The following is a 12,657-nucleotide window of genomic DNA, read 5'->3' as shown; positions in this document are numbered from 1 at the left end:
TCTAAATGTTATAAAGTCTCCTTGAGATTATAATATAAACCACTGCATCTAGCCAAAATGTTCTTAGTAGCATTCTTCTTGGAGAACAGATCATACCAGTTATTAAACTTGAAAGTCTTGGGTAGTGCCTGCAGTTGCACATTTCTTACAAACTCACAAGAGATGCTGACACAACTTGTTCATAGTGGAATTGGGTTTTGTTTTTTTTTTTTTGAGATGGAGTCTTACTCTGTTATCCAGGCTGGAGTACCCTGACACAATCTCAGCTCACTGCACCCTCTGCCTCCTGGGTTCAAGTGATCTTGTCTCAGCCTCCTGAGTAGCTGGGATTACAGGCACACGCCACTACACCTGGCCAATTTTTTGTATTTTTGGTAGAGACGAGGTTTCACCACATTAGGCTGGTCTCAAACTCCTGACCTCAGGTGATCCACCTGCCTCAGCCTCCCAAAGTGCTGGGATTATAGGGATGAGCTACTGTATCCAGCCTGGAATTATTAAATATGTAATGTTATTTTAAAATCGAGTCCTGTAATTAGCAATTGATTCATATTGAAGTACAGTTTTTTTTCTCTTATGCTTTGGTGTAGGTGGTTTTAAATGGAGATATGTCTTGATTGCTTGTAGGAAGAAGATGTTGACTTCCTGGCCAGATTTTCTAAGCTGGTAAATGGAATGGGACAGTCGTTGATAGTTAGTTGGAGTAAATTAATTAAGAATGGGGATATTAAGAATGCTCAAGAAGCATTACAAGCTATTGAAACAAAAGTGGCACTGATGTTGCAGCTACTAATTCATGAGGATGATGATATTTCTTCTAATATTATTGGATTTTGTTATGATTATCTTCATATTTTGAAGCAGGTAAGTTTTTGTTTTATTCTTTTTATTCAGTACATAATACAAAGGAGTCATGGAGAAGTGGGAAATGTAGAAAAATTAAAAACAAGAAAATACCCATAATTCTACTATCTAAAGATATTTACTGTTAAATATTAATGTATTTCCATCTTATTAAAAAAAAAAACTTGGCTAGAAAATAGTTTCAGGTTCTAAATTCAGTAGACTAACCAGCTGCAGAGTTAGTTATAGATTTAGGGTTTTTTTTTGTTTTGAACCTGTATTTGCTTGTGAATATAGTTGAAATTTTCATAAGCATGATTTGTTACCTTAATTTACACATACATCATTCATTTCTTATAAAGAATTTTTTACAATTGAAATTTTCCCCACTTCCAGAAAGAACTTGTAGGTGATGTTAGTTTCTATATTATAGCATTTAGCAATTAAAAGAGTTAGTAACTTATCAATATGATATTAGATGAAAGAGCCATTTCTGTATATGTGCATTGAATTAATTGAATCAAGTTAAGCTTAAAATACCTTTCCAGATGACTTTAGTTTCTATTTTATTGTAATAAACATAACATGTATCTTTACATATATTTTAAGAAATTATATGCAGTGTGGAAGGGTATGATCATTATTGGTAACCCCATCTTATATCTCTTAATGGTTTTCTAGGCTTGTTTTGCTTTGTTTAAAAATCTTCTTTGCAGAATATGTTGTAGGTGTCTTTAAAAATCAAAGTCATCTATGTGTCTTTGTTTACATGTCAAGTTACTTACTAAAAGTGGCATTACTTGATCTTAGGTTAGGTTAGGTACATTTTAAATATAGGCAGCTACTGCTAAACTGCCATGCAAAAAGTTGTGTGCATGTTTTAATATCTTAGTTGATTAGAGGCTGGGCATTACATGGCTCTCACCTGTAATCCCAGCACTTCATAAGGCCAAGGCAGGAGGATTGTTTGAGCCCAGGAGTTTGAGACCAGCCTGGACCACATAGGGAGACTCCATCTCTACTAGTAACAAAATGAAAACCAGCCAAATGTAGTGGCACATGCCTGTGCTCCCAGCTAATTTGGGAAGCTGATGTGGGAGGATCACTTGAGCCAGTGAGTTGGAGGTTGTAGTGAGCTGTGACTGCACCACTGCACTCCAGCCTGGCAATAGAGCAAGACCTTGTCTCAAAAAAAAAAGTCTTAATTGATTAGAAAAATGTTCTGATATGCAGATATAACTTTAGGAAACCTAATAAGTTACTGCTTTCTTTTTAACAGCTTACAGTGCTCTCGGATCAGCAAAAAGCTAATGTAGAGGTAAAATGGACTTTATGCTTCTTTTAAACCAATGACAGATTCTTTGTAATTTGCTTTGAATTGCAGCTTAATTTCAAATTATATCAAATTAGACGGAGACTGACAACTCTTTTCTTCTCAATTTTATTCTTAGGCAATCATGTTGGCCGTTATGAAAAAATTGACTTATGATGAAGAATATAACTTTGAAAATGAGGTAAGAATTTTTTTGTTGAGAAAGGAGTTTTAATTTTATCGTTTTTTTTTTTTTTGAGTTGGAGTTTCGCTGTTGTTACTCAGACTGGAGTGCAATGGCACGATCTCGGCTCACCGCAACCTCCGCCTTCTGTGTTCAAGCAATTCTCCTGCCTCGGCCTCCCAAGTAGCTGGGACTACAGGTGCGCACCACCATGCCCAGCTAATTTTTTGTATTTTTAGTAGAGACGGGGTTTCACCTTGTTGACCAGGATGGTCTCATCTCTTGACCTCGTGATCCGCCCACCTCGGCCTCCCAGAGTGCTAGGATTATAGGCGTCAGCCGCTGCACCCGGCCTATTGTTTTCTTACATCAAATTAATATTTCAAGTTTTGACTGAGTGCGGTGGCTCACTCTTGTAATCCCAGCACTTTGGGAGGCCAAGATGGGCGGATCACAGGGTCAGGAGTTTGAGACCAGCCTGTCTAGTATGGTGAAACCCCGTTTCTACTAAAAAATACAAAAATTAGCCGGGCGTGGTGGTGCACATTTGTAATCCCAACTACTCAGGAGGCAGAGGCAGGAGAATTGCTTGAACACAGGAGGCAGGGGTTGCAGTGAGTTGAGATGGTGCCACTGCATTCCAGCCTGGGTGATGGTGAGACTCTCTCAAAAAAAAAAAGAAAAGAAAAAATTCAAGTTTGTATTGTTTTGGGGCCCTTTAAAACTTCTTGAAAAATTAGTTTGTTTATATTGATACCAACCTTGGGTGAAATTAATAAAAGCCTCTTCAGTTTTGATATTTTATCCATTAACAATAACACCTCCTTTTTTTTTCTTTGAGACAAAGTCTCACTTTGTCACCCAGGCTGGTATGCAGTGGTGCCATCTCAGCTCACTGAAATCCCTGCCTCCTGGGTTCAAGTGATTCTTGTGCCTCAGCTACCTGAGTAGCTGGGATTAAAGCGTGTGCCATCATGCCAGCTAATTCTTGTATTTTTAGCAGAGATGGGGTTTTACCATGTTGGCCAAGTTGGTCTCAAGCTCCTATCCTCAAGTGATCTGCCTGCCTCAGCCTCCAAGTGCTGTGATTACAGGCTTCAGCCATCACGTCTGGCCCATTAACAGCCCTTTTAAAAATGCTTTGTAGCATTGAACATAGTAAAATATTAATGTTAGTGATCGTATTTCACTTTATATTTTGTTAGAATAGTGAACTCCGGTCACAGGAGTGTACTGGCAGAGTGGAAATGAGGCACTCTAGACTTGTTCCAGTTAAAAGTCTTTGATTTCAGAATCGTGAGGGGGTTCAGCTTCCCATCAAACACAGGGAACATTGGTGCTGTCTATGTATTCAGTCATGGTATTTGCTGCTAAGCTATGTTATTAAGTGTTGTATTCCCTACCGCAGGCATTCAAAAACTTAGGGTTGTAAAAGTATGATGGTGGTGATGATGAACACACTGCACACTCGGGATGTGCCAGGCTCCTAAAATTTAATACCTCCAGTTATACCATATTATTACCATGTTGTACGATGGACACTGACTTACAAGAATAAAGTGCAAAGGTCTCAAAGCCCATTCTGGCGCTATTGTCTTTAACCTTCTTAGACTATTTCTGGCTTTAGGCTTTTGAGACCTATAGCTGTGTGCAGGAATACTTATTTATGAGGCAGAGGGGAGAAGTAACTAAACATAATAAGTTTTCCTATGTAAATAATGACAACAATTAAAAGTACGAAATGTGTAAATGCAGAAGAATACAGAACTGGATATTTTCATGAATTTTAAGGTCTTTTAAGTTTTTTAAATGAGGATTTCAACCTGTATCATAGGGTGAAGATGAAGCCATGTTTGTAGAATATAGAAAACAACTGAAGTTACTGTTGGACAGGCTTGCTCAAGTTTCACCGGAGTTACTTCTGGCCTCTGTTCGTAGAGTTTTTAGTTCTACCCTGCAGTAAGTTTGTCATTGCTTTTTTTTTAATTGTTGTCATTGCTTTTTTAACAAACTTACTACTTTTCACTTTTTGGTATGGGTCAAAATAAACAAGCTTACTTCTTTCGCTCTTATTAATTCATGTTACTTATTGAGATCTTATGTGTATCTTTGGAAACAATGCACTTGTCTTCTTGATTTGTCTTGATCCTTTCTACCTTTGTTATATATATTATGTTGCCTGAGAAAGTTAACAATTGCTGTGACTTTTTAATTATTAAAAAGGCTTTTGTTGGTGTCTTACCCTGTACATAATTTGCTGTATGAAAAATTTACCTTCAAATCTCACTGACATATTATACCTTGGTAGGAATTGGCAGACTACACGGTTTATGGAAGTTGAAGTAGCAATAAGATTGCTGTATATGTTGGCAGAAGCTCTTCCAGTATCTCATGGTGCCCACTTCTCAGGTGATGTTTCAAAAGCTAGTGCTTTGCAGGATATGATGCGAACTGTAAGTATACTGAAGATCATTTATTTTGAACATAAATTTTCTGTTTTCAGTATAAGCTAATGGAAGTTACTTGTTAGAGCTTAGTATATGTTAATACTGGGGCATTTTGATGCAATAAATAAGAGGTTTCTTAACTTTTTCCTACTCTAGCTGGTAACATCTGGAGTCAGTTCCTATCAGCATACATCTGTGACATTGGAGTTCTTTGAAACTATTGTTAGATATGAAAAGTTTTTCACAGTTGAACCTCAGCACATTCCATGTGTATTAGTAAGTATACATTTTTACTCTGGATTTTTGTTACTTTCTATGGATTTCAGCTAATGAGTTGATAGTACTGTATTTTTCTGTCTATAACTTTTTTCATAGTCAAAAGCTCTCAGAAATGCTTGGCACATACTGAAAGTAACCCCTCCTCCATTTCTTTTAGATGGATAGTTTCTGCCCAATTAGTCATCTTAAACAAGTTCTCAAGGGTCTGTTTGTGTGTAGTTTAGAATTACTTTTATATTCCTGGTCCCTGCCTTTTAGGAGCTAAGAAGTAAAATTTGGTGTGAACAAAAATGTAGCATAACAATATCAACAGAAGTCTTGAAAAAGGGCAGAAATAGTAAAAGTGCCTCTTTCTTTAGATGGCTTTCTTAGATCACAGAGGTCTGCGGCATTCCAGTGCAAAAGTTCGGAGCAGGACGGCCTACCTGTTTTCTAGATTTGTCAAATCTCTTAAGTAAGTATAAAATTGCAGCTATTATGTTTAGTTATTTTTTAAGTTACTGAATAGCTGTAAAATAATAGTAAAGACATGGAATCAACCTAGCCCATTAATGGTGGAATAGATAAAGAAAGTATAGTACACATACACCATGAAATACTAAACAGCCATAACAAAAAACAAAATCATGTCTTTTGCAGCAACATGGATGCAGCTGGAGGCCTTTATCCTAAGCAGATTAATGCAGAAACAAAAAACCAAATATGACATGTTCTCATTTATAAGTGGGAGCTAAATCTTGTGTACACACAGGCATAAAGCTGGGAACAAAAGACACTTGAGACTCCAAAATGAGGGAGGGAGTGGGGCAAGTGCTGAAAAATTTCCTGTTGGGTACTGTGTTCATCATCTGGGTGATGGGATTGGATCAATGGAAGCACAAACCTTAGCATCCCGTGATATACCCATTTAACAAACCTCCATATGTACCCCCTGAATTTAAAATGAAGATGGAGGCCTGGCACAAAAGGTGGCCCACGCCTGTAATCCCAGTACTTTGGGAGGCCGAGGCGGGTGGATCACCTGAGGTCAGGAATTTGAGACTAGCCTGGCTAACATGGTAAAACTCCCTCTCTACTAAAAATACAGAAAATTAGCTGGGCTTGGTGATGGGCGCCTGTAATCCCAGCTGCTTGGGAGGCTGAGGCAGGAGAATTACTTGAACCCGGGAGGCAGATTTTGCAGTGAGCCAAAATCATGCCATTGCACTCCAGCCTAGGCAACAAGAGTGAAACTCTCAAAAAAATAAAGATGGAAATGAAAAAAAATGGACATAAAAATTGTTTTCCAAGAGCCTATGGTTCTTCCAAGTTATGATTTGTCAGGTAGATGTCCCTGTTTTTATTTTCGAGACAGAATTTCACTCTTGTTTCCCAGGCTGAAATACAGTGGCACAATTTTGGCTCACTGCAACCTCTGGCTCCTGGGTTGAAGCAATTCTCCTGCCTCAGCCTCCAAGTTAGCTGGGATTACAGGTGCCTACCACCATACCCAGTTAATTTTTTGTATTTTTAGTAGAGATAGGGGTTTCACCATTTTGGTCAGGCTGGTCTTGAGCTCTTGACCTCGGATAATCCAACCTCTTCAGCCTCCCAAAGTGCTGGGATTATAGGTATGAGCCACCATGCCCAGCCCCCTTTTATGTTGCCACTTCTTTCTTGCTCATCAGCCAATTACTTAGGTCTATACTAAAAGTTTTTATTTTTTGTTTGTTTGTTTATTTTTTTGAGACAGGGTCTCACTCTGTTGCCCAGGCTGGAGTGCAGTGGCTTGATTGCAGTTCACTGCAATGTCAACCTCCTCAGGCTCAAGTGATCTTCCCACCATAGCCTCCCAAGCACCTGGGACTACAGGCATGTGACGGTGGCCAGCTCATTTTTTTGTTGTTGTTGAGACTGCGTCACCTTGTCGCTCAGGCTGGGAGTGCAGTGGCGCAATCTCGGCTTACTGTGACCTCGGCCTCCCGGGTTCAAGCAATTCTGCCTCATCCTCCTGAGTTGCTGGGATTACAGGCGTGTACCACAATTCCTGGCTAATTTTTGTATTTTTAGTAGAGATGGGGTTTTACCATGTTAGTCAGGCTGGTCTTGAACTTCTGACCTTATGGTCTGCCTGCCTCAGCCTCCCAGAGTGCTAGGATTGCAGGCATGATGCACCATTTCCAGCCTAGGGGGCTAATTTTTATATTTTTTGTAGAATCAAGGTCTCACCATGTTGCCCAGGCTGGTCTCAAATTCCTCAGCTCAACCTTCCTGCCTTGGCCTCCCAGTGTTGGGATTACAGAAATGAACCACTGCACCTGGCCTGTATTTACTAATATCATTTATGGGGAATGAAAACTACCCCTTATTAGGCTTATAAGATTGAAAGTCATTTTGACAGTCTTTTCACTACAGAACAGATAAAGGTAATTTTTTAAAATTAACCATAGCTAATCTTTTTTTTTTTTGAGACGGAGTTTCGCTCTTGTAACCCAGCCCGGAGTATAATGGCGTGATCTTGGCTCACCGCAACCTCCACCTCCTGGGTTCAAGCAATTCTCCTGCCTTAGCCTCCTGAGTAGCTGGAATTACAGGCATGTGCCACCATGCCCAGCTAATTTTTTGTATTTTTAGTAGAGACGGGGTTTCACCATATTGACCAGGATGGTCTCAATCTCTTGACCTCGTGATCCACCTGCCTCGGCCTCCCAAAGTGCTGGGATTACAGGCTTGAGCCACCACGCCCGGCCCCATAGCTAATCATAATCAATGTGACTAGCCTACAACTGAACTTTTTTAGTTCTGTCTTAAAGTGGGGATTTGGTACTTTAGCACTGTTTTACAGAGGACTGCTATTAATTGTGATTTTCTTTTTTACTGTTTTTCAGTAAGCAAATGAATCCTTTCATTGAGGATATTTTGAATAGAATACAAGATTTATTAGAGCTTTCTCCACCTGTAAGTATCTGTCTCTTTAAGATATTTTACCCAAAAATCATTGAAGCCACTCATGCCATTAGTTTTGTCTTTGTGGGGACTAAAAAAAAAACAAAACTGGTGATGGAGGGAGATGTATGTGCAAATGTTAGTTCTGTTTACCAAAATTCTGTTGGTATAGTAAACAAAACATAGTAATAGAAAGGAATCAAGTGTTGACCGATCAATTTGGCAGCATGGGGTATATTGTTAAAATGTTAAACATTTAATGGAGAAGAAAAAAAATCATTAAAGATGTTTGCTGTTAAGATGAAAAATATATTAAAAATTCTTTTTAAAGAAAAATTTTAAAATGTTGAAGTTCTAAATTAATTCTGTTTAGTTCTATAATTGTATTAGCCATTCTTAGCAGCTGCTATTGTTAGATTGAAGGTTTTCTGTGTCATTTTAGGCTTAGGGTAAAAAATTAAGTGCTAGTCGATCTGAATATCTTGGTGTTGGGATTGGGTCATAATCGAAGCATTAAAATCCTGAAATCCTAAAAATCACAATTCTGAAAGATCAAAATCTTGAAAATATAATCCTGGAAAAAGTAATTTTAAAAATTTATTTCACAGAAGTTGCAGTGAGCCAAGATCACGCCATTGTATTCTAAACTAGGTGACAGCAAGACTCCATCTCAAAAAAAAAAAATTATTTTGAAGACATTGCTTCACATTTTTAAAAGGGAGTGTATTTGAGAAACATGTAAAAACATGACAGCACTTCATTGGTCACTTTACACAATAAAATAGGCAATAATAACATATGCTTTTGTAAGCATAAACAGTTATAAAAATGACAGTTACATGGGTAAAACAGGAGCAGACAAACAATTAATAAAGAAATAGATCAGAAAGCAAAATGTGTAAGTGCGTATCACTGTGGTTAGCAATTATGTGCCACTCAGCTTTGTAACTGCACTCATCTGAAATAACCATGACAGACAATCTTAAGTCTTGAGAAAATTGGTTAAAAAATGGCAGTGGGTCGCCACAACATTTGCAATCACTCAAAGAGCCGAGATCACAACAAATTTTATGTTTCATAGATGCAGATATACAGAAAGGATCTTCTTGTATACATGCATGGTGCTTAACACGCAAAGTTAATGCTGTGATACTGTACTTTTGTGGAGTCGAATTTGTGATGTTCAAGGCAGCAGAAGAAAAGTCTGTCCAGCTTTCAGAGAGAGATCAATTCAACTTTTTTATTTGTTCTTTCAGAGAACTGGTCAGTTAGGTGGTGTCCGCCAACATTGAGGGCAGGTCCTCCCCACCTAATTCGCTTGGACTTAGTAATCTTTTCTGGAAACACCCTCAGAGACACATGCAAAATAATGCTTTACTATGTATTTGTTACTTAATTATTAAAAGAAGTGTAATACTCTACTGTTTTTTTTTGTTGTTGTTTTGTTTTGTTTTTGAGACATCCTCAGCTCTGTTATCCAGGCTGGAGTGTATTGGCATGGTCTTGGCTCACTACAACCTCCACCTCCTAGGTTCAAGCAATTCTCCTGCCTCTGCCTCCTGAGTATCTAGGACTACAGGTCCACCACCATGCCTGGTTAATTTTTGTATTTTTAGTAGAGACGGAGTTTTACCATGTTGGTCAGGCTGGTCATGAACTCCTGACCTCAAGTGATCTGCCCGCCTCGGCATCTCAAAGTATTGGGATTATAGGCATGAGCCACCACATGCACCATAGCCTCATAACAATCTTTTTTTTTTTTTGAGACGGAGTTTTGCTGTTGTTACCCAGACTGGAGTGCAATGGCACGATCTTGGCTCACCGCAACCTCCACCTCCTGGGTTCAAGCAATTCTCCTGCCTCAGCCTCCCAAGTAGCTGTGACTACAGGCACGCACCACCATGCCCAGCTAATTTTTGTATTTTTAGTAGAGACAGGGTTTCATCTTGTTGACCAGGATGGTATCGATCTCTTGACCTCATGATCCACCCACCTCGGCCTCCCAAAGTGCTGGGATTATAGGTGTGAGCCACCGCGCCCGGCCAACAATCTTATAAATAAGATCTTTATGAAAGGTAACAAGTTAGAAAGTTAACTTTGATAATTATCTTACATGATCATTTGTAGAGTCTTGTCATGACTGGAATTGGAACCATGATCTGTTGACCTCTAATTCAGTTTTCGTTCTATGATCCTGGGAGATAATTTGTCTTTCTAAGTATTTGATCTATGAGTTGGTGTGATAGATTACATTTACTGTTTGTTCCTAATGCACTTTTTCTCATTAAATGAGAGGAACTCAAAAACTTTAAGTAAGACTAAATTACATTCTAGGAGAATGGCCACCAGTCCTTACTGAGCAGCGATGATCAACTTTTTATTTATGAGACAGCTGGAGTTCTGATTGTTAATAGTGAATACCCAGCAGAAAGGAAACAAGCCTTAATGAGGAATCTATTGACTCCACTAATGGAGAAGTTTAAAATTCTGTTAGAAAAGTTGATGCTGTCACAAGATGAAGAAAGGCAAACTTCCCTAGCAGACTGTCTCAACCATGCTGTTGGATTTGCCAGGTAAGCGTGATCACAGTTAAAATTGTAATGTGCATGTATCTACACAGACAGAACCACTTGTTTGGCGAGCCACACATATTTGTGTTTCCTTGGATTGTCCAGAGAATTGTCTAAATCTTTGACTTCCAAATCCAGTAAATTAGGTTTAGTTGAAGAAGTGGTTAGATTACATACCATTTGCATTTTTGCCTTGACAACTAAATCTTTAACTCCTCTGACTTCTTTGTTATAAATAGGTTGTGTGTTTAAGGGGATTAGCTAAAGTGTTAAAATACCAAAGATACATTGGGATGGGATGTCTTTGGTTAGTCTTGGTTACCTTAAAGAGGAGCCTGAGGCTTCTCTAGTTGCATTGTGTCCTGAAGACCACCCAAGCAGCTTTTCCCCCTGCCTCTAACCATACTTTTCGTTGACAAACAATAAACAACAGCATGAAAGTTATAATGATTGCTAATTAGAAGTTAAATTGTTCTATAATATACTTAAGAACAAGGGTTAGATACTAGAGAGGTTGTATAAATAGCTTAATTCTGAAGATGGTTTTCTAAAAAATTTTTTTTTTTTGAGTCAGAGTTTCGCTGTTGTTACCCAGACTGGAGTGCAATGGCACGATCTCAGCTCACCGCAACCTCCGTCTTCTGGGTTCAAGCAATTCTCCTGCCTCAGCCTCCCAAGTAGCTGGGACTACAGGCGTGCCCAGCTAATTTTTGTATTTTTGGTAGAGACAGGGTCTCACCTTGTTGATCAGGATGGTCTCGATCTCTTGACCTCATGATCCACCTGCCTTGGCCTCCCAAAGTGCTGGGATTATAGGCGTGAGCCACTGCTCCCGGCTGGTTTTCTGAATTTAAATAGGTAGTTTGCAGATTATCTAGTACAGCCTAATCATAATAAGTGGATTTATTTTCTCTTTCCTGTCCATTTTCTCAATAGGATTTTGTTTGTTTGTTTGTTAGGTATCATACCCAGCTAATTTTTGTTTTTAGTAAAGTTGGGTTTTCACCATGTTGTCCAGGCCAGTCTCAAACTCCTGGCTTCAAGTGATATGCCTGTCTCAGCCTCCCAAAGTGCTGGGATTACAAGCGTGAGCCACGGTGCCCAGCCCAGTTAATAGGATTTTAGTAAAACATTTAGATAGATTCACATTAGAAGGATTATATTAACTACATGTCATTCATTTAAATTAATTTGTGCTCTTCTATTCTGGAAAGATAATTAATTGGAAGCAGTAGTTTACCAATAGCCATATTCGCTAAAGATGGAAGTAATTGTGTTGTGGATAAAAATGGTCTGATTAGTTTTGTTAATTTTGTAATTTGTTGTGCATTGCTTTTGAATACTTCATAGCACTTTTAAAGAGTAAAGTTACATCTGATTGCCTGATTTTTGCTTATATAGTCGAACCAGTAAAGCTTTCAGCAACAAGCAGACTGTGAAACAATGTGGCTGTTCCGAAGTTTATTTGGACTGTTTACAGACATTCTTGCCAGCGCTCAGTTGTCCCTTACAAAAGGATATTCTCAGAAGTGGAGTCCGTACTTTCCTTCATCGAATGATTATTTGCCTGGAGGAAGAAGTTCTTCCGTTCATCCCATCTGCTTCAGAGCATATGCTCAAAGATTGTGAAGCAAAAGACCTCCAGGAATTCATTCCTCTTATCAACCAGATTACAGCCAAATTCAAGGTACTGCAAACCTTCAGAGCACTGAAAAATCTCTTGACTTAAAAATCAGATGTGTTTATCTTCAGACATGTTTTGGATTTTGCCCTTGAGTTTCTTTCTTTTTTTTTTAGACAATCTTGCTCTGTCACCGAGCCTGGAGTGCAGTGGCACGATACTGGCTCACTGCAACCTCCACCTCCCAGGTTCAAGCAATTCTCCTGCCTCAGCCTCCTGAGAAGCTGAGACTACAGGCATGCACCACCACACCCAGCTAATTTTTGTCTTTCTAGTAGAGACGGGGTTTCACCATGTTAGCCAGGGTGGTCTCGGCTTCTCAGAGTGCTGATATTATAGGTGTGAGCCACCGTGCCTGGCCTTTTTATTTTAAATAGTGAATTACTTGATTGAGGGCTTCCTGGATCATGTGTATG

At 38.9% G+C, this 12,657-nt stretch overlaps 1 protein-coding gene across 7 annotated transcripts in view; it reads left to right on the top strand.

The window, feature by feature from the left end:
• The window catches only part of XPOT (exportin for tRNA), a 46,201-nt gene that overhangs the window by 15,959 nt on the left and 17,585 nt on the right, over nt 1-12,657 (top strand). For all 7 annotated transcript variants that reach the window (XM_078336130.1, XM_002752701.7, XM_078336128.1 and 4 more), the window contains 10 exons: nt 628-864; nt 2,123-2,161; nt 2,295-2,357; nt 4,174-4,298; nt 4,648-4,792; nt 4,943-5,062; nt 5,425-5,519; nt 7,933-8,002; nt 10,325-10,563; nt 11,962-12,247. In XM_078336130.1, coding sequence (XP_078192256.1) covers nt 628-864; nt 2,123-2,161; nt 2,295-2,357; nt 4,174-4,298; nt 4,648-4,792; nt 4,943-5,062; nt 5,425-5,519; nt 7,933-8,002; nt 10,325-10,563; nt 11,962-12,247 — 1,419 coding nt within the window. The remainder of the gene's footprint in view (nt 1-627; nt 865-2,122; nt 2,162-2,294; nt 2,358-4,173; nt 4,299-4,647; nt 4,793-4,942; nt 5,063-5,424; nt 5,520-7,932; nt 8,003-10,324; nt 10,564-11,961; nt 12,248-12,657) is intronic.

The sequence above is a fragment of the Callithrix jacchus genome, chromosome 9 (genome assembly GCF_049354715.1).
Source record: "Callithrix jacchus isolate 240 chromosome 9, calJac240_pri, whole genome shotgun sequence".
NCBI classification, from domain to species: domain Eukaryota; kingdom Metazoa; phylum Chordata; class Mammalia; order Primates; family Cebidae; genus Callithrix; species Callithrix jacchus.
Note: the sequence above shows the minus strand (reverse complement) of the source record. Positions and strands in the feature narration are given on the sequence as shown.